This window comes from Periplaneta americana, chromosome 17 (genome assembly GCF_040183065.1).
Source record: "Periplaneta americana isolate PAMFEO1 chromosome 17, P.americana_PAMFEO1_priV1, whole genome shotgun sequence".
NCBI lineage: Eukaryota > Metazoa > Arthropoda > Insecta > Blattodea > Blattidae > Periplaneta > Periplaneta americana.
In genome coordinates, this window is record NC_091133.1 from 110,382,241 (window position 1) to 110,405,762 (window position 23,522).

General features: G+C 36.8%; 1 protein-coding gene across 2 annotated transcripts in view; it reads left to right on the forward strand.

The window, feature by feature from the left end:
* The window catches only part of LOC138693004 (uncharacterized), a 146,334-nt gene extending 123,927 nt beyond the window's left edge, over nucleotides 1-22,407 (forward strand). For both annotated transcript variants that reach the window (XM_069816501.1, XM_069816502.1), the window contains one exon: nucleotides 22,107-22,407. In XM_069816501.1, the coding sequence (XP_069672602.1) occupies nucleotides 22,107-22,258 (152 nt within the window). In that variant the 3' untranslated portion in view covers nucleotides 22,259-22,407. The remainder of the gene's footprint in view (nucleotides 1-22,106) is intronic.
* The last annotated feature ends 1,115 nt before the right edge of the window (nucleotides 22,408-23,522 follow it).

The following is a 23,522-nucleotide window of genomic DNA, read 5'->3' on the forward strand; positions in this document are numbered from 1 at the left end:
ATTTGTTCTATCAAAAACGCAGCAAAATAACGCTGGAAATACTAGTTAACGCACCGCGGAGAACATTGAAAGCGTACCAACTATTGTATTTGTTCTATCAAAAACGCAGCAAAATAACGCTGGAAATACTTGTAAACGTACCGCGGAGAACATTGAAAGCGTACCAACTATTGTATTTGTTCTATCAAAAACGTAGCAAAATAACGCTGGAAATACTCGTAAACGCACCGCGGAGAACATTGAAAGCGTACCAACTATTGTATTTGTTCTATGAAAAACGTAGCAAAATAACGCTGGAAATACTCGTAAACGCACCGCGGAGAACATTGAAAGCGTACCAACTATTGTATTTGTTCTATCAAAAACGTAGCAAAAAACGCTGGAAATACTCGTAAACGGACCGCGGAGAACATTGAAAGCGTACCAACTATTGTATTTGTTCTATCAAAAACGTAGCAAAATAACGCTGGAAATACTCGTAAACGCACCGCGGAGAACATTGAAAGCGTACCAACTATTGTATTTGTTCTATCAAAAACGTAGCAAAATAACGCTGGAAATACTCGTAAACGCACCACGGAGAACATTGTAAGCGTACCACTATTGTATTTGTTCTATCAAAAACGCAGCAAAATAACACTAGAAATACTTGTAAACGTACCGCGGAGAACATTGAAAGCGCACCAACTATTGTATTTGTTCTATCAAAAATGCAGCAAAATAACGCTGGAAATACTCGTAAACGCACCGCGGAGAACATTGAAAGCGCACCAACTATTGTATTTTTTCTATCAAAAACGCAGCAAAATAACGCTGGAAATACTCGTAAACGCACCGCGGAGAACATTGAAAGCGTACCAACTTTTGTATTTGTTCTATCAAAAACGCAGCAAAATAATGCTGGAAATACTTGTAAACGTACCGCGGAGAACATTGAAAGCGTACCAACTATTGTATTTGTTCTATCAAAAACGTAGCAAAATAACGCTGGAAATACTCGTAAACGCACCGCGGAGAACATTGAAAGCGTACCAACTATTGTATTTGTTCTATGAAAAACGTAGCAAAATAACGCTGGAAATACTCGTAAACGCACCGCGGAGAACATTGAAAGCGTACCAACTATTGTATTTGTTCTATCAAAAACGTAGCAAAATAACGCTGGAAATACTCGTAAACGGACCGCGGAGAACATTGAAAGCGTACCAACTATTGTATTTGTTCTATCAAAAACGTAGCAAAATAACGCTGGAAATACTCGTAAACGCACCGCGGAGAACATTGAAAGCCTACCAACTATTGTATTTGTTCTATCAAAAACGTAGCAAAATAACGCTGGAAATACTCGTAAACGCACCGCGGAGAACATTGAAAGCGTACCAACTATTGTATTTGTTCTATCAAAAACGTAGCAAAATAACGCTGGAAATACTCGTAAACGCACCACGGAGAACATTGAAAGCGTACCACTATTGTATTTGTTCTATCAAAAACGCAGCAAAATAACACTAGAAATACTTGTAAACGTACCGCGGAGAACATTGAAAGCGCACCAACTATTGTATTTGTTCTATCAAAAATGCAGCAAAATAACGCTGGAAATACTCGTAAACGCACCGCGGAGAACATTGAAAGCGCACCAACTATTGTATTTTTTCTATCAAAAACGCAGCAAAATAACGCTGGAAATACTCGTAAACGCACCGCGGAGAACATTGAAAGCGTACCAACTTTTGTATTTGTTCTATCAAAAACGCAGCAAAATAATGCTGGAAATACTTGTAAACGTACCGCGGAGAACATTGAAAGCGTACCAACTATTGTATTTGTTCTATCAAAAACGTAGCAAAATAACGCTGGAAATACTCGTAAACGCACCGCGGAGAACATTGAAAGCGTACCAACTATTGTATTTGTTCTATGATAAACGCAGCAAAATAACACTAGAAATACTTGTAAACGTACCGCGGAGAACATTGAAAGCGCACCAACTATTGTATTTTTTCTATCAAAAACGCAGCAAAATAACGCTGGAAATACTCGTAAACGCACCGCGGAGAACATTGAAAGCGTACCAACTATTGTATTTGTTCTATCAAAAACGCAGCAAAATAACGCTGGAAATACTTGTAAACGTACCGCGGAGAACATTGAAAGCGTACCAACTATTGTATTTGTTCTATGAAAAACGTAGCAAAATAACGCTGGAAATACTCGTAAACGCACCGCGGAGAACATTGAAAGCGTATCAACTATTGTATTTTTTCTATCAAAAACGCAGCAAAATAACGCTGGAAATACTCGTAAACGCACCACGGAGAACATTGAAAGCGTACCACTATTGTATTTGTTCTATCAAAAACGCAGCAAAATAACACTAGAAATACTTGTAAACGTACCGCGGAGAACATTGAAAGCGCACCAACTATTGTATTTTTTCTATCAAAAACGCAGCAAAATAACGCTGGAAATACTCGTAAACGCACCACGGAGAACATTGAAAGCGTACCAACTATTGTATTTGTTCTATCAAAAACGCAGCAAAATAACACTAGAAATACTTGTAAACGTACCGCGGAGAACATTGAAAGCGCACCAACTATTGTATTTTTTCTATCAAAAACGCAGCAAAATAACGCTGGAAATACTCGTAAACGCACCACGGAGAACATTGAAAGCGTACCACTATTTTATTTGTTCTATCAAAAACGCAGCAAAATAACACTAGAAATACTTGTAAACGTACCGCGGAGAACATTGAAAGCGCACCAACTATTGTATTTTTTTATCAAAAACGCAGCAAAATAACGCTGGAAATACTCGTAAACGCACCACGGAGAACATTGAAAGCGTACCACTATTGTATTTGTTCTATCAAAAACGCAGCAAAATAACACTAGAAATACTTGTAAACGTACCGCGGAGAACATTGAAAGCGCACCAACTATTGTATTTTTTCTATCAAAAACGCAGCAAAATAACGCTGGAAATACTCGTAAACACACCGCGGTAAGCATGAAAAGCGCACAGAATTTTCATTCCCATTTTTACAGAGTTAGGATTGTTTACTGCTAACCACAGACACAAATAATTTAAATTGTTGTTCCCAGTAAGATTAGAGTATAGGATTAGCAGTAGGTGCAGTTAAAAATTTTGTGCGTTAAAATCGTGTAGGTCATATAGACACACGCATCTGCGGTTTCAGTTTACGGGCACGTTTAGTCAACTGACCTGCAGAAACTGTAATCGGCTGATAGTTTTTCTGTCGTACTCCTCCTTACATTTACCAATATATATGTATATATGAATGTCATTTGCTGCCTTCTTCTGAACTGCTTTCTGCTGGCACCATGAAATTTCAAATATGTTTCAGCCTGAAATTGTATTAGTACAGTCTTAGAAAAAAGTTTTGCCTCACAGACATTTCATAAGTCCCGGAAAGGAGGCAGTGCGCATGATCAGAGCATGTGCGACCTGGTTAACAAGAGAAGGACTAGTTGAGGTAATAAAATTAGTTTTGTTTCGTTATATGTGTGATCATAGGTATTGCCTCCTTTCTAGGACTTAAAAAGTATCTGTGCGGCAAAACCTTTTTCTAAGACTGTATATCAATGGTTATGTAGATTGTTGGATCAGACGTATAAAAATTATTCTTGAGATGCTTGTGAAAGCATTCGTCACCTTTAGTAGTGCGAGGAGTTTGTGAACAGGAGGAAAGGATCTATAGGTTTCAAGAATGTGATCGAAAAAATTGCTAACTCTGCTGTCCATTTGCGGTGAAACGCTGATGAGGTCCACAAATTCATAAAGTGCTGTGTGCTTCTCATTAGTAGGTTTTAATCCGCTTTCATTACTGCATAAAAATCTACCTGGGTGCGCTTTCAATGCGTAGCCAATCCTCGGCCTCATCTTGCCAAATACTATCTCACTATCACCAATTCCATCGACGCCATATAATATAGTAGTTGATATTTTAAAAACCCACTAAAAATCACCATGGCAACGGTGACGATGGCACCTCTTCCATTTCTTATTCATATACCTCTTTTCCCTCTTCTCCTTTTCTTATTCCTGTTTTTTCCTCTTCTATCCTTCACCTTCTCTTCTTTGCTTTCTTCTCTTCGTTCCTCTTTACCTTTTCCCTTCTATTTCTCTCATTTCGTCTTCCTTCTTCGCTCCGTCTGTTATTCTCTCCCTGTCCGCCCTCTTTCTAGAATAATAAATTACATGATGTCACATATTCTCCCTGTTCGCAAATTTGCAACTATTTATTTTTCTTACCTTGAATGCTACGAATAAACTGAGAAGAGTTCTAATGGAGTTTCTTCAAGAACAGAGTTCGAAAACAACATTCATGACTTGCTAATCTTTCAAGGTCGTGTGTAGAATCCGCATTCCTGACTTGAGTTATCAAGTGGTCTAGCTGGCCGAATGATTTAGTTAAGTTCTGTAGTTGATGTGGGATAAAGATCAGTTTCGTTTTCCTCTTTCCCCAATACAGTTTGTTTAAACCAGACAGATACAATTGTTAAGGTCCTCTATAGTCTAGCCAATACCATGCTACCATGGGTGCAATTTTGACCATTTTTCGATAAAAAAAATATTTTTTTTTTTTTTTGCAAAGAATCAGTTACCTTTTATTCATATGCTGGCCAAAATTTATGAACAGTGATCTCACTATACTTGTTTTTTTTTTCTTTCTTTAAAGATGGGACATGACAGGAGCGTTGCGATCGGAAAAACAACTGAATGTCACATAGCGTGGTAGGTCTGTTGCTATGGTAACGACGGTTGAGTTGCCAAACTTCCGTTCCCAAGTGACGACTGCTTAATAGCTCTATTGGCAACATTTATTGTGCACACAATGTTAATATTGGAACGTTTCGTCTTTGATTCTCTGTCGATTTTTGTATTGCTTTTTTACCTTCGCGTCAATTGTCAATGAATGTTTTAACGTCAGCCATCTTAACGTCAATTGCTAACTTACATCAGCTGGCAATGTGGTAGTCCATATTGGCAACATAGCACTGTAGTTCCAAGCTCGGCCGCTTAACTGTCATGTTCCAGCTTTCAAAAATACAAGTATAGAGGTTTTGATTTATAAAACTCGAGTGGGATTTAATTTATTATAACACGATTAGAAGAAAGTATATAAAGATTAGAAGAAATAAAGTACTCTAATACAATAAAATAAGTATTAATTGACTTACTAAAATTCTATTTCACTAATTTAGTTCACCAAAACGTTTGAACGGAGCCGCCATTTTCAGTTCACTATCTATGCGGAAAACAAATGACGATCGCAAAGCTTGTTTTATAGTAGGTCTACCGTAAAGAATTTTCAGTTTGAAATGTTGGCAAACAAAGAAACAAACGTTAGGGAAGTGATAAAAACAAACAAATGCTAGAGAAATTATAAAATTGTAGCGATAAACAGCTATGATTGATTGAAACACGTCCTTTCGTACCGTTTTCTTAGTCAAAAGTAGTATGACGTAGTAAAAGTGTAATTAAGGAGGGAAAACGTTGGGGGGGGGGGGTGCTGTTAGTGTAGAATGGTACACGGGTTTAAAAGGATGCCGGGGATTGGTCGTCAGGGTGTTAGTGGTTAGGTCGGTCCGGCGTAGGTGGGGTCGGTGGGTATGCAACTCATCCCAGGGGCGCACAATAGACCTCAAGTCGCGGTGCATGGGATGTTCCCCTCCTGCCCTTATAGAGAAAAAAATGTAATAGTCAACATAATTGTCCTCAAAATACATGGTCGTTATATTTCAATATTTCACGATTAAAAACGTTTTCGTGACGGAAAATCGACATTTGAAAGTAATTTTTTTCACTCTTTTATTTGTAGTACCTGTATTCACTCATACTCAAATACTATGGATTCCAACAAGTTTCGTACTAGGAAATTGAAATTTTTACTGCATGTTCTAAAAAGGATAGTTAATAAAACTACAGAGCTTTTTTGAATGAAATAAATGTTTTCAAAATTAAAAATAAAAAACAAATGTGATCCGGATACTAAAAAAATATATAACAATTTTTAATTGGCTGTATTATTTTTTCTACATCAGCCACACATTCAAAATTCAAACCGTGGCTTTTCTGTTAAATTGTATGCATTTCAAATATGTGTAATTTTTTTCCTGGGCTGCAACTTTTATTTTATAGGAGTAAATACATTTCGAATTTATTTTGAAAAAAAAACTATTAAACTGTTACTAATGAAACTTGGGGACATTAGTACTGATAACAAAAGAATTCTGTATACGAAAAAAAATGTCGAAAATATAAATTTTGCCGATCTCATCCCTTAAGTCAGTTCATCACAGTCGTCTTGGTTCCTTGTATACGTAGAGAGGAATCACACCAGCCGATTTCAGTAGATGTGTCTTGTAATAGAACAGGGAGAAGTCTGTGATATTTGTACGGAAATATTATTCTATCCCGGGGAGAAACTAGAACAGATTATGAGCTGTGTCGTAACTTCGTCAGTGCGATATAGAAAAATGTTGCATGCTGCACGTTTGTCCTGGACACTGGCAGGACTTGTGCATGTGTTGCACTTACAACACTACCTGTTACCAAGACTGCGTTAAATCAGGAGAAAATTTCTTGTTTGATAACATTATTGGCACATCTACAACATTATTTTTTACAACCCGTGTCTTTCGAACCCAGGTTACACTCTCGCCTATTGGCGTATTGTGCTCGCCATAGTATTTTCTACTTTGACCAACAGAGACCTCTATACTCTTATAAGATGTTACAGTGGCTGTATTCTGAATAGAGTCACTGTAACAAGATGTTAGCCTGCTCAGACATCTACAGTCTCGTAAATAACTAAATGTATTTTTATCTGTTATCTGTTAAAAAAAAGAAGAAGGAATAAAAAAAGTGTTCAGAGTTGCAAAATTTATCAAACAAATTGTCAAACAAGGAAATTTTCTTTGTTTAACATTGTTATTGCACATAATTATGCATATTTAATACCTTATTTCTTTACAGAACAAGTTACTTAGTTAATTTTCCACATACCGTAGTAAATAGTACAGTAATACTGTCGGAATTTAACAGCGTTCAAAAATAGAATCAGCGTTTTCTTACTGAGTAGAGTACAGTGCAATAAACTGAAAATTTATGTTTTATTGTTTCCAAAATTTTACTATTTCATTTCTCTTCAAATTTGTACAATCAGTTTATTATTTATATTTAGATGCTTAATTACATAACCTTCTGAGTCCTTAGACATTTGAAGGGTTCAGAGTTATAGTGGGCCAAGCGCCATCTATTAAAAACGAAGAAAGCAAGAGTTAAAATTACGTGAATACCATAGTTTAATGATTATTGATAGATCATTTAGTTTTTTAATGTGTATACTTTATATTACTTGCTATATGTTTCCATTGAATTATGTTAATAACTTAATTTTAACCCTTATTTTCTACGGTTTTAGTAAATGGCGCTTGGCCCACTATGGTTCTGAAACCTTCATTTGTTACTTTATTTTTAAAGCTCAATATTATTCTACACTTAAAAAAAAAGTCACTGACATGAGGAAAAATCCTGAAAAAAAAAATCTGCAGCTTACAGTTAGGGCACAAATGCAGGTATATTACTATACTATACTTCGGATCTCTGCACATACATTTTATATCATAATCATGTCTGAAGTATGGTATAGTATAGTGTACTTTCAGGATTGAGGAGGGCAATTACTAAATATATTAGGCAATTGATATCATACACGGATTCAAGGAGGAACTAAGGGGCGCCTTAGTCCCCCTCCCTTGAGAAGATAAGACAACGGTTATGCATAAGTTTACGAATATATTTTACTGTGATGAAATAAAATCCTGCAGTTTTAGTTCTGTCTTACATACGTACGTCCTCAAAGCGTTGCCTATGAGTGAGCTTACATCCCTTGAATAGTAGCTAGTGGATTCGTCCTAGCAGTGGCCGGGACTGGCGGCAATAGTGGAAAAAAATTAGCCCCATCTTTAAGGAATCTTGGATCCGCCACTTATTAATATACTTGTACATTTTTATTTGTACATATTGTGATTTTCTCTGTCTATTTTTGTTTTATATCCTTCCCTCTTTTTTATTTGTATGTGTCCTTCCATTTCTTGTTCTTATTTACTTCTCTCTGCAATTTTTTGTATTTATATTTATGGTGGTGTGGTAGACAAAGCCCTTAACTCCACCAGATTAAATAAATAATAAATTAAACTTCATCATCATAAACTGACAATTTGAATCGTTTCGTTCTCACTCCTGTACGATTTTGAAGTGACTATAAGTTGCAAGGACTCTGTTCATCAGTGGCGTTGCGTCAATGTAAGCTAAAAAGCTCAGCTTCCCCAGTTAATAATAATTACATAATAAACCTGCAGTTTATGGACAAAATTATGTATTAATTTTAATAGAATTTATATTTACGCGTTAAATATTGTGATGCGGCAGCTCAGGATGATTTGTGATGCAGCAGTAAACAAGAAGCCTGCACACACCAGCTTCCAAACAGACTGGTTTCTTCTGTGTAACCCGCCCCGCAGATTTTCCATCCCTTTCTAACTAAACTACCCTAGTCGCAAGGCTCGCAAGAAGCCAGCTTTGACATTGAAAATAAGTAGTTTCCGAGTTGTCCCTTTTCGTCAGTTGTGTTCAGTTGAAGTGTTAATGTGCATTGTGGCTGATATAATAAATAATGAGCGAAATAACAGTTTCTGACACAAATTTACTTGAATTTTTAGGACAATTCTATTATCAAGACTGACTTACGAACAAAAGTGTGCTCTAAAAAACAAATGGCCGACTCCTTTGCTGTCAATGAAGGACACACTCAAAATACAGACGCATACTTACGTAATGATACTAATACTGTGTCTATTGACAGTTAATATTGTGATTTCTCTAACTATGACAGGGAGTGAGCTAATGTTATACGTATACGTGTCTATTTGTTAAGAGATATGTGTAAACCGTGAAATCATATTTTCCTACGTACCATTTGAGGTCATGCCTTATTGGTGTTACTTACGAGGTTCCAACCAATCTTCTACTGCTGACTTGACATTGACTACTATTTATTTTAAGAATATATTTTTGTAATACGTTTTCTCATATTGCATGAAAGACAACTTGAATTAGCTTCCCCTGCTCAAAATTTCATGCTACGCCTCTGCTGTTCATGTCTTCAGTATGGCGTTGTACAATCATTTAAGATAACACAGAACAAACACAATATAAAGGTTCACATACAGATAACACACGCAGTACCCAAGGAAGAGAGAAAACTCTCTACTTCCCTGACAGGAATTGAATTATAGCCCAAAATGATATTTCTGTAGCCACAGTACGGAACATATTTTATAAGTAAGTAAATAAATAAATAAAATACATATTGGCCTTCGTAGATATAAATGCAGTGTGTCGTCGTGTTTATCTACATTAAGTATAGTTTCTGTGTACAATAAAAGAATAAATGCATTCAATTGCTTGTTACAATTGTAGGGTTTAAAAAAAAACATAGTTCAAAAACTTAAATTTTCAGGAGAAACAAAAAACCTGTCTGGCATGGGCGTTGTTGACACTTCAAGTATGAAATTCATCACGCCATTTCTTAAGGTGTTGTAGAAACTTGGGAAATCTGAAGTAGCTACATTGTAACATATTGCCTCATAGAAATATATTTATGTATATGCAGGTAACTGTTGACAATGGTTGTTTTAAGAAAAAATACTCTGTTGTGGCTGAAGTGCCCCTTTCCTATGATCTTATTTTTCTTTATTATATCCTGTTTCTTCTCCTTTCGTTGCTTACGTTTCTTCCATGGGGTTACTTCTGCACCTAAAGATGACTCCATAACTAATACAGCAATTCACGTGCTGAAGTATTTTTCACTGAGGTGGTTTTTGCCGCGTATGTAAGAGCAGTACTGCCAATCTACTATAATTTAAAATTGTATGGATGAAATCAAACTAAAATTATGTTTTTTTATTTAATGACGCTCGCAACTGCCGCTCGCGTTGCCGGTGTGCCGGAATTTAGTCCCGTAATAGTTCTTTTACATGCCAGTAAATCTACTGGCATGGACCTGTCGCATTTAAGCACATTTAAATGTCATCGACCTGGACCGGAATCGAACCCTCAACCTTGGGCACAGAAGGCCAGCGCTATACCGCCTACTCCACCCAGGGCGAGTTGTATGGATAACTGTTTCAAGATGATATGAATGGGCTATTTGTAAATGCTACCATCGTCCTGGCTGGGCAATGGCTGTTTTCACAAAAAAGTCTTTGGACTATGGTTGTTCTATGAAAACCACTGAAAATTTCCGCTCCTATAACATAGGCCTATGGTGTTTTTCCCCTAACAACTAATTTAGTAGATGGCCGCTACAATACGCTCACATATGCTTAATATCTCAAATTTGCATTTTTAGACTATGGTCCTATTTTTTTTTCAAAACCCTTCAGTTTAAAACTATAAAATCAATATCTCTCCCAAAAGTAAGGATGAAGCATAGCACGCCATTCCTCCCTTCGGAGACAGATTTATAGCAGAGTAATGAACTCTAGTCAATACGACGAACTGTAGCTATCTACTAGTGAGATACTTGGTAGTTCCGTTGCTTCTAAAGTAGACAGACCAGAATAATGGGTCTCATTGTTCATCCACCAATAAATCCAAGTTTTGACACCTTTCAGTAGTAACTATGTACACTTACTGTCATAAAAATAAATAGGCTTCTGTGTAATTTGCACTTTTTATAAAACTATATAATATATAATCTTGTTCAGGGTAGGGACCATGGCCGGCTTATGTGAGGATGGCAATGAACCTCCCGGAGCCATTTGTAAGTAGTAAGTTTTATTAGACACAAGGCCACCGCTGAGACATCACAGGACAACCAAAAGAAAATGTACAAAGTCTCGTGGACGAAAGATAAATTTCTTCCGTTGCCCGCGCTTGGAATCGAAAAACGGGTTTCTTAGTTGGAAAGCGCACACACTAATTACATAGTCTCATCGTCATGGCATTAGTTTTAATTTTATTTCCTTTAATTTATTATAAATGGAGGCGCCCAGGAGAAACTTTCCTCCGTATTAGTTTTGTCCCTTACAAGTTCCACTTGACACTCGACAAAATTTGAACCTGGTCTCTGTCGTGATTGCGGTATTGAATTATGTGCATTCGGTTTCAGCCCCATCGCGTGAGCACATGCGGAAGGAAATAAAAATGCGTGGAGCTGTCCTGCCATTCATAATGCAGATCTGGTCGCTCCTTCACTGGATCGATGGCTTTCTGAGGTTCTTCACCTTGCACCGTCTCACTTGTTCCCAATTTCTTTAAGGTTTATTCTAGATAATGTGGCTCGGTCGGTAAGCTATTTGTCCAGGTTATCGGCTTGACTGAACAAGAAATGCGAATTTGTAACAAATAATTTATTTTTCACACTCCTCATTTGTTGCAGGTCGTTAAAAATCTGAGAAAATGTGTTAAAATCTGTAATAGAAATATACTGAAGAGCCATACCAGAATGAGTGAGCCTGAGGGGCACAAATTCATTACCGTATTTATTTATTTATTTATTTATTTATTTATTTATTTATTTATTTATTTATTTATTTATTTATTTATTTATTTATTTATTTATTTATTTATTTATTTATTTATTTTTTTTATTTTTTTTTTATTTATTTATTTTTTTTTTTTTTTTGCTACCAAGCGTTTCTTTCAAATCTAAATTGTCAAGTAATGAATGTGAAAATACAGAATTTTTTAGTTGGTTATTTAACGACGCTGTATCAACTACGAGGTTGTTCAGCGTCGATGAGATTGGTGATAGCGAGATGGTATTTGGCGAGATGAGGCCGAGGCTTCGCCATAGATTATCTGGCATTCACCTTACGGTTGGGGAAAACCTCGGAAAAAACCCAACCAGGTAATCAGCTCAAGCGGGGATCAAACCCGCGCCCGAGCGCAACTTCAGACCGGCAGGCAAGAGCCATAACCGACTGAGCCACGCCGGTCGCTGTGAAAATGCAGAAATTTACTTTAAAAAAAGCAGACGTGTAACTCAAATAAATTCAGAGAATTTTAATAATCTGTACATACAATGTGAGTTTTTCAATTTCTGATACTGAACTGTTTATTTTCTGATTAACGTTTAATTAAATTAAAAAGACATTTCCTTTGTGAGATAAGTTTTGTGGTATTAAATCAACAGTCGTCATGCAATATTTATTTTTAATAAGAAGAAACGTGACCACCGGCGTAGTTCAGTCGCATAAGGCGCTTGCCTGCTGATTCGGAGTTGCGTTCGGGATCGGGTTCGATTTCCACTCGGACTGTTTATCTGGTTTGGTTTTTCCGAGGTTTTCCCAACCGTAAGACGAATGTCAGGTATCCATGGCGAATCCTCGGCCTCATCTCGCCAAACATCCAATCCCATCGATGCTAAATAACCTACTAGTTTATACAGCTTCATTAAATAATTAATCAGCTAAAAAAAAAGAAGAAATGTAAGTATACTCATCCAGTAATCACATCTAAAGTGGCTCTGATTGTTCCATACGGAACCTGGAATCAAATTCTGAAGCCATAACATTCACAATGAAGTTCTTACTTCTTTACTTAACGGTCATAACAATATATGCAACCCACGGCCATTAATTGAAATCCAGTTTAGGCCAAGGGTGTTCACTCGTTGTGAACGTAATGTCCTGTGTTGTCTAAGGTGGAGGCCAACTCCACGTCACGCGAGTCCCACCACGTGTCTATCTAGTGTGTAAAGTTCTCATTTTCCTAGAGGACTAAAGATCATATTCTGTCGAGTGCAAAATGTGTAAGGAAGGAAAAATCATAATGAGCTAAGTTGGGTGTGTCAGTATAGAAGAAGCACTGGGTTCAAGACCAGACGGAGACGAGAGTTAGGCCTATTTTACTATTTTTAATTTACAATTCATTTTATATATCAATATGTCTGGTAAATTATTAAATAAGTATGATGATGTACCGAAGTACACACGATATTTCCGTGCAGAAATTCCACTACCTTATGGTGAAGAATAGGTAGAACGAAGAAAAATTCTCTCCGGCACCGAGACTCGAACCCAAGTTTTCAGGTCTACGTGCTAATGCTTTATCCACTAAGTCACACCGGATTCTAGTTCCGATGCCGGATAGAATCATTCTCAGTTTAGTTATTGGTTCTATGACTAGATGGCGAAGGTAACAGTCAGTGTCGCCAATAGTACATAAATATACCGGAAATATAAAATTAAAATTTTCATCTCCTTCTAACGATTGTTAAAAAAAAACATTAGATTTAGCGGGAAATCGTCGATACTGTCAATTGTGAGAATAATTTATACTTAATCTACGCCAACATTTTCCCAAGTAGCCTACGTTTTTACCCGTACCAATAATAGGGACATCTATTGAAAACTAGCGGAACTATTTCAAAGTTGTCTATTTTTATATAATTATATGGTTCTGACCAACGAGCACAGAATGCATAGAGTAGACATGAACAGCTTGGAGGTGAAGCCGCTTTTGTGGACAGTCGCCATTATGATGCTATAAAAAACATTGGGCTCCCGGTTAGCACATGGGCAGTTGATTGTGATGTTGCATCGTTGTTTTCATTAATAAATGAACTAATTTCAATATGCCCACATGTGCTGCGTATGGCTGCACAAACAGGTTTCCAAAAAAAAAAAAAAATTCCTGGAATAACTTTTAACAGGTAAATATGCATGTGTAAAATGTACTTACTACCGGTAGATAATGAATTATTTAGCCTAGGTTAGTCGGTTAGATTCGTATTGTTCACGTATTAGTTTGATTAAGAGAAAGGATTAGTGTATTGATATTATTGTAATTAATTTTTTAATCACTAAATCAGACTTATGCTTTGTAGACTTAGCATTTACGAGCGAAGCTAACCTAACAACCCATGTTGGAAGTTTGTGTCGCGTGCTGTAGAAAATGGGTGTACCTAGGTTTCTCTTCAACCGAATGCACGTATTCGTTTGATGAAGAAAAATAAATAGTGTATTAATATTATTGTAATTAATTTTTATAATCACGAAATCAGACTTATGCTTTGTAGACTTAGCATTTACAAGCGAAGCTAACCTAACAACCCATGTTGGAAGTTTGTGTCGCGTGCTATAGAAAATGGGTGTAACGAGGTTTCTCTTCAACCGAATGCACGTATTCGTTTGATGAAGAAAAATAAATAGTGTATTAATATTATTGCAATTAATTTTTATAATCACGAAATCAGACTTATGCTTTGCAGACTTAGTAGCTTCATTAACTCGGTCGTGATCTAACTTGACCCACTTGGTAATAAAACTTGACTTTTGTTCGCCGTTATAATCTAATTATATACTATAAAAGAAGAGCTTATCAAATATTATATAATTAAGAGCATTCCACTTTTTCTCTAAACAAAATCGGGACATCTATACGAAATACTGGCAAAAGAAGAGAATGATAATTTGCGTTAAGAAGCAAGTTGCATTATTAAATCGAAGCAAATGGATCAACCTATAAAAGTAATTATTATAGGTTAGCATTTTTATTGGACTAGTAGCAAAATAAGGTCAAACTGTTAACTTCCTTTATATCATTATTGTTTGTTTAACCTTCCAGAGTACCTATTCAATACCATACTGCAATTTGAAGACCTGTCAATTTAAATATGTATATGTGTGATTTCCATGTATGGTGGGTCCCTATCACCACGGCATGGCGCGTCCTCAGGTTGCGGATAGAGGAGACGGCCTCCAGATATGGAGGGTAGCTGCGAATATATTGAATAAGCAGTCGTGGACAGCCGATAAGGGGTGGTCCTCCAGCTTGGGGGTTGGGCGAAGGGCTAACAACCCATCACCGTAAAAAACAGCTTGTTACGAATTCCTACAGTAAGCCTCGGAATAGGACTGATTCTCTGGCACGACCACAGCAAAGGAATAAGGTTTTGAGATTTGGCACTTGGAACGTAACTAGTCTTTATAGAACAGGAGGGGTAACATTAGTAGCAAAAGAACTAGCTAGATATAGAATAGACTTTGTGGGAGTACAAGAGGTTAGGTTAGATGGGAATGGCATATCACAAATAGGAGATTACTTGTTGTATTATGGGGAAGGAAACAATAATCACCAATTAGGAACAGGATTCTTTGTACATAAAAGAATAAACTCAGCAGTAAAAAAGGTCGAATTTATCAGTGACAGGTTATCGTATTTAGTACTTAAGGGTAGATGGTGCGACATCATAGTTATAAATGCTCACGCCCCTACAGAAGAGAAAGACGACTATCTAAAGGATAGCTTCTATGAGGAATTGGAACATACTTTTGATCAGTTCCCTAGATATCATATGAAAATTTTATTGGGGGATTTCAACGCTAAAGTAGGACGGGAGGATATTTTTAGACCAACTATTGGAAAAGAGAGCCTACACGCAATTAGTAGTGACAATGGAGTTAGATTAGTCAACTTTGCCACATCGAAAAATTTAATTGTCAAAAGTACAACATTCCCCCATAAGGATATACATAAATATACTTGGACTTCTCCAGATGGATTGACACACAACCAAATAGATCACATCTTGATAGATAAACGGAGACATACTAGTATAGTAGATATTCGAACTTTCAGAGGTGCAGACTGTAATTCTGACCATTATTTGGTGATTGGAGAATTAAGAGAAAGATTATCAGTAGCCAAGCGAGTAGAGCAACAAGTTAATATTACTAAATTCAATATTTTGAAATTAAAGGACGAGGAAGCTAAGCAAAATTATCAGGTCGAAATTTCGAATAGGTTTGCCACTTTAGAAAGTTCCGACGAAGTTGAGAAAGAATTAGATGTTAATAGCGTGTGGGAAAATATCAGAGATAGTATCAAAATTGCAGCTGAGCAGAGCATAGGTTATTATGAAACTAAGAAAAAGAAACCGTGGTTTGATGAAGATTGTTGCATGGTAGTAGAAAGAAGGAAACAGGCAAAATTGAAATTCTTACAGGATCCAGTTGAGGAGAATAGAGATAATTATTTCAATGAAAGACGGGAAGCAAGTCGTACACTTAGGAATAAAAAGAGAGGTTACTTGAAGGAAAAACTGAATGAGGTAGAAACAAATAGTAAGAATAAAAACATTCGAGATTTATATAAGGGTATAAAGGAATTTAAGAACGGATATCAGTCAAGGGTAAACGTGATCAAGGATGAGAATGGTGACTTGCTTGCAGACTCTTCATCAATCCTAAACAGATGGAAAAACTATTTTGCGCAACTACTAAATGTACATAGGCCAAATAGAAATGATCGGGATGATATTGAAATACAAACTGCTGAGCCATTTATACCCGAACCCACGATTTCAGAAGTCGAAATTGTGATAGAAAATCTGAAAAAGTACAAGTCTCCAGGTATCGATCAAATTCCAGCAGAATTAATACAAGAGGGTGGAAGTGCATTATATTGCGAAATTTATAAACTTGTACTTGCTATTTGGGAAAAGGAAATTGTACCAGAACAATGGAAGGAGTCCATAATTGTACCTATTTTTAAAAAGGGGGACAAAACCAACTGTGGTAACTTTCGAGGAATATCACTTTTGTTGACGTCGTACAAAATTTTGTCCAATATTCTTTTGAGGAGATTAACTCCGTACGTAGATGAAATTATTGGGGATCATCAGTGCGGTTTTCGGCGTAATAGATCGACTATTGATCAGATTTTTTGTATTCGGCAGATAATGGAGAAAAAATGGGAGTATAAGGGTACAGTACATCAGTTATTCATAGATTTCAAAAAGGCATATGACTCGGTTAAGAGGGAAGTATTATATGATATTCTTATTGAATTTGGTATTCCCAAGAAACTAGTTCGATTAATTAAAATGTGTCTCAATGAAACATACAGCAGAGTCCGTATAGGTCAGTTTCTATCTGATCCTTTTCCAATTCACTGCGGGCTAAAGCAGGGAGATGCACTATCACCTTTACTTTTTAACTTCGCTTTAGAATATGCCATTAGGAAAGTTCAGGATAACAGGCAGGGTTTGGAATTGAACGGGCTACATCAGCTTCTTGTCTATGCAGATGACGTGAATATGTTAGGAGAAAATACACAAACGGTTAGGGAAAACACGGAAATTTTACTTGAAGCAAGTAAAGCGATCGGTTTGGAAGTAAATCCCGAAAAGACAAAGTATATGATTATGTCTCGTGACGGGAATATTGTACGAAATGGAAATATAAATATTGGAGATTTATCCTTCGAAGAGGTGGAAAAATTCAAATATCTTGGAGCAACAGTAACAAATGTAAATGACACTCGGGAGGAAATTAAACGCAGAATAAATATGGGAAATGCGTGTTATTATTCGGTTGAGAAGCTCTTATCATCCAGTCTGCTGTCCAAAAATCTGAAAGTTAGAATTTATAAAACAGTTATATTACCGGTTCTTCTATATGGCTGTGAAACTTGGACTCTCACTCTGAGAGAGGAACATAGGTTAAGGGTGTTTGAGAATAAGGTGCTTAGGAAAATATTTGGGGCTAAGCGGGATGAAGTTACAGGAGAATGGAGAAAGTTACACAACACAGAACTGCACGCATTGTATTCTTCACCTGACATAATTAGGAACTTGAAATCCAGACGTTTGAGATGGGCAGGGCATGTAGCACGTATGGGCGAATCCAGAAATGCATATAGAGTGTTAGTTGGGAGACCGGAGGGAAAAAGACCTTTAGGGAGGCCGAGACGTAGATGGGAGGATAATATTAAAATGGATTTGAGGGAGGTGGGGTATGATGATAGAGACTGGCTTAATCTTGCACAGGATAGGGACCGATGGCGGGCTTATGTGAGGGCGGCAATGAACCTTCGGGTTCCTTAAAAGCCATTTGTAAGTAAGTAAGTAAGTATATGTGTGATTTATCGATGACAGTTTTGCAATTTTTGCTCAAAATACGTGCCTAGCGATTCTGTATTACGAAACAAACAAGAAAGTGTGAGTCCTCCAGGAAATTAGAGACATATGGAATTCCTATTATCATAAGATCTTCTATAACGTAATAGCTATTTTGCAATGTTTTGATAGCAACAAGATGGCGTCAGGTCCATCAAACCGGCTTCACTCCGTCCAATGGTATTAAGATGCTAGTGTCTACTCTATGTATTCTGTGCTCGTTGGTTCTGACTTTTCCCGTGGTTAGAAAGTTCGCTTACACGATCAGAAAGTTGAAGGTCAGATATCTTTGAACGCTAGTGTATAGCAGTACAGGAACGAAGGTTCTACCTAGATATTTCGATATTGTACGCTTTTAGACAATTCTCGAAAGTCCTGGAATACTGCGGAAAAACTGTCGAATGTTCTAGAACACTGTGGAAGACTGTGGAGAGTAAAGAGTCATTTAAGATCTACCACAGAACAGAACAGGCTTAAATCACTCTCTGTGCTGTACATAGAGTCAGAAGTAAAGGAGTCTGTGGACTATAGTGAGGTCATCCTTTCCTTTGCAGAGAATAAAGTTCGTCGCGTGGTAATCTAATCTTGTAATTATAAATGTAAAAATTATAATGCATAAAAAGGTATAGTTGGTACCTGTCTATTTAATTTATAAGTCTGTTTGTCTATTTTCTGAAGTCGAAGTGCGTTATATAAATAAAAAATAAAAGTAAAATTTGTTTATTGCTAAATTGCCAAAAATGGGGCCCAACTCTGATAACTGCCTAGGGCCCCTGGGTCTCTGTCCAGGCCTGGTTTGAGACCATGTTTTGTTGGTTTATCCTATGAAGTTGCACAATTAGTTAAATTCACAGTAAAGATATTATGAAGCTCGTAATAATATTTTAACCAGTCCTTGAATATTTTTGCCAGCCAAAATCTGTGAATATCAGTAGACAAATTCATAGATGCACACCCACCTCAATTCCTAGTCATTCATTCCAGTCGCGTGTGCTAATGAAATAAATAGAAATATTCTTATAGATAATGAACTTGTTTAGAAAAAATTATAATCTTTGTTGGAATACCAGACGTTCTTATCTAATTCTCCAAAGTGACAATTTCATAAGCAAGCATATCACAAGATTGCAGCACCTTAATATTACAGCTGATAAGATTAATAAAATTACAAATTTAACATCAAACTCTGACTTGCAAATTTATAACTTTCATAAATGATAGTAGTAATAATAATAATAATAATAATAATAATAAACCTATTTATAATCCGTGAAGGGAAAATATATACTATTTTATAGATATGTTGTTTGTTGTTTTCTAATGCCAGGCTTTTGACAATAAAGTCATTTGACCTCTTACACTCCAATATTTTTCAAAGATATTATCATGGCCAGCCACTGAAGCACAGATTTCCGAATCCATCTCTTGGTTTGAGTTGCACAATGGACAGTTAGGGGATTGATATATTCCAATTCTATGCAGGTGTTTGGCCAAACAATCATGGCCTGTTGCCAATCTAAATGCAGCCGATTTTCGTGGTAAATCGGGAATTAACTGTGGATTATGATGCAGAGAGTTCCATTTTTTCCCTTGTGATCGTGTTATCAAATTTTGTTTGTTGAAGTTTAAGTATGCAGATTTAATAAATCGTTTCACAGAGGAATACGTAGATTTAGTAACAGATCTGTAATATTTTATAGATATTATTGTTGGCTACTAGCAAGGGAGGAGGCCGAGTACTCAGTCGGTAGAGCAACTGATTACGGACTGGAAAGTCCTAGGTTCAATCCCGAGTGGTGGTGGAATTTTTCTCGTTGGTAAACTTCCACAATGGCTCCGAGGTTTACTCAGCCTCCTATAAAATTGAATACCAGTTCTTTCCCGGGGGTAATATGCAGACTTACACTTTCGCCATTTCTTTCTCCGTCTGCTAGTCAGCTTTGCGAACGCATCCCCCTCCTCCCAGTAAGTGGTACCTAAGAGATTACGTCCATTTTCGGCTTTTCTCCTTCAAAATTTTCTAGAGTTCCTTCAATGAAGCAGCGAAACCTGGAGTGAGACAAGTGACCAACAAGCTTGGAGCTCACACATTCAGTTTCTCTCGGCCCCAACTCCCCTCTATAAGGACGCGTTTTCGCGTACCTTTTTAATTTCTCCTCCCATTTTCCCTCTATTTCAAGACGGTCGGGGGGTGCCGACTACACTACCTCGTTCTAGTGCCGAGATCAAGAAATCATGGAGATCTACCTCCGTGTCCCCCAAACACCCTCATGACATATATAAACTAGATGGTACCTTAATCTTACTATCAACGGAACAATTAACAATATGGAAATTTCCAGATTAATTATTCTCTGTATTATACTAATTCTCCTTAAGAGGAGGGGCACGGGATGGGACTGCTCTAACACGTAGGCCTCTTGAGTGGGCCCATTGTGCTGCCCGGGATGGAATGATCAAATATACAAAATGGTAAGAAAGAAAGAGCTGTAAATAAAACCGGAGTGAACATTAATATTCAGTTCCTGATCAGTGATTTGTCACGGTCTCAGCGAGCAAGTATTCCTTCCTTGCCGCCAATTCTCACCTGAAGGCACGACATCCAAAAAGTTATGTTCTCTATATTCCATCACTAGCCGTACCCGTGCGCTCCGCTGCACCCGTTAGAAATAAATATAAAGTAATTATATAATTAAAATAGGGCATTTGATCCAGGGAACATTCGTGTTTGATAGAAGGATAAATCGTTTAATATGTTACTTAATTTAAATTGAATAAAAAAATTAAAATACGATCATTTTGATCCAGAGACAACTCATTTGGTCATAAAAATTAGTTTAGGAAATACAGGAAACGAATATACAGAATAGCCTATCAAGTTTTCTGTGCATAAGAATCTATTTTAATCTTACCTGTCCTCAATTCACTCAGAAGTTACTGTGATAACATTATAGCATTATGTCCATCTAGAGAAACTACACTTTCCAATGGTGAATTAATAATTAATTATACAAATCGGTTAATTTAGCTTCCAATATTACTTCATAGAAACGCAGAAACATTATCTGTAGGCTATCTTTCATAGCTTTCGATTGTTGCTGTCCAAGGCCCCTTATAGACGAAGTCATTTGTTTTTTAATTCATTACACGGCCTTAGATGGCAGTTATTTTAATTTTTAAACTCATTTATCTCATTAAATATCAGTCCTATCAACATTTTTCAGGGAATAAAACTTATCGCAAATTATTTTTAAAGAAACTTTTGTTATGTAACATTTTTCAGAAAAATCAATAATAAGCGAGATATTTCGATTTATTTATTTCAGACCTCCTTTTAACCCCCCCCCCTTTTAAATAATGTATTTTGAATGCCATATAGCCTAAAATCTAAGTTACAACGAACTTAATTTATATTCCAATTTTCATCGAAATCCGTTCAGCTATTATCGCGTGAAAAGGTAACAAACATACAGACAGACAGACATACAAACAAAAATTTCAAAAAAGCGATTTTCGGTTTCAGGGTAGTTAATTATATATGTTAGGACCAATTATTTTTGGAAAATCGAAAATTACCAGAAAAATTTCGGCTACAGATTTATTATTAGTATAGATTAATGAAAAACGTCGACCTAAAATAAATTATTTCCCTCGAAGCAAATCAATATTCCCATTTAAATACCAGAAAAATCTAACTCCTTGCATCAGATAAAATTTTATTGTGTTAAACACCCCCTAAAAAGGAAATAACCCTTAAATTTAAGTCTCTATTAAACACAAATGTGTACAGTTCTCAGTCATTTTTATTTGTTCTGGAGACCTGGCTCGGGATCTCGCAGAGTGAAGGTGATTTTGGAGTACTGGTGGAATGATAATTGTAAGGGGAAACGGGAGAAGCCTAATAATAACCCCTCGCATCCCCTTTTCCCATCACAATTTCCTTAATTACCCAGACGGATATCGAATCCGGGTAGCCACGGTGGAAGGCAGAGAGGCTAACCACTTGACCACGGACGAGAAGTGTATAAAATTGCATAGTGTATCCTTCATCAAAGTAATTTTTGTGTTGGCAATAATTCAGGAAATGCAACTTGATTTGCAGCTACTGGCAACATGGACTTCAAAGCTACAATGGACGCCATATGGCAGGAGCACCTACAGTCCCTAGTCTCCTGCGGCAAGGGCTGTGGCCGCACCTTCAACCCTGACCGAGTCGCCGTCCACGAACGCGGCTGCAAGGGACCAAAGAAGTAGAACCGCGCACCTATGTATATAAATTAGCTAGCAGTATTGTTTTGTTTCTCACAGCGGAGAGTAACTGAATAAAGTATATTTTTATTTCTGTGTAGAGTTTTGAGTGTTGGTGAAGGTAAATAAATAATGTTGAATTATATAAAATTGTGATGTTCTTTTTTATTCTATTTCTCCCTTGATTTCTTTCTCCATTGAGTTCAAGAGGCTGGCCAGACGTGAAGTCCTACTGTATGTCGGACAACTGTTCATAAAAAAGTAGTGAAATGACGGCACAAGAGACAGAATAGTCTACCTAAACGTCATTTCTTTAATTTTATGTACTAGTATTTAAAATAATCATGTATGGTGGGTCCCTATCACCACGGCATGGCGCGTCCTCAGGTTGCGGATAGAGGAGACGGCCTCCAAATATGGAGGGTAGCTGCGAATATATTGAATAAGCAGTCGTGGACAGCCGATAAGGGGTGGTCCTCCAGCTTGGGGGTTGGGAGAATGGCTAACAACCCATCACCGTAAAAAAAACAGCGTGTTACGAATCCCTACAATAAGCCTCGGAATAGGATTGATTCTCTGGCACAACCACAGCAAAGGAATAAGGTTTTGAGATTTGGCACTTGGAACGTAACTAGTCTTTATAGAACAGGAGGGGTAAGATTAGTAGCTAAAGAACTAGCTAGATATAGAATAGACTTCTTGGGAGTACAAGAGGTTAGGTTAGATAGGAATGGCATATCACAAATAGGAGATTACTTGTTGTATTATGGGGAAGGAAACAATAAACACCAATTAGGAACAGGATTCTTTGTTTATAAAAGAATAAAATCAGCAGTAAAAAAGGTCGAATTTATCAGTGACAGGTTATCATATTTAGTACTTAAGGGTAGATGATGTGACATCATAGTTATAAATGCTCACGCCCCTACAGAAGAGAAAGACGACCATATGAAGGATAGTTCTATGAGGAATTGGAACATACTTTTGATCAGTTACCTAGATATCACATGAAAATTTTATTGGGGGATTTCAACGCTAAAGTAGGACGGGAGGATATTTTTAGACCAACTATTGGAAAAGAGAGCTTACACGTAACTAGTAGTGACAATGGAGTTAGATTAGTCAACTTTGCCACATCGAAAAATTTAATTGTCAAAAGTACAACATTCCCCCATAAGGATATACATAAATATACTTGGACTTCTCCAGATGGATTGACACACAACCAAATAGATCACATCTTGATAGATAAACGGAGACATACTAGTAT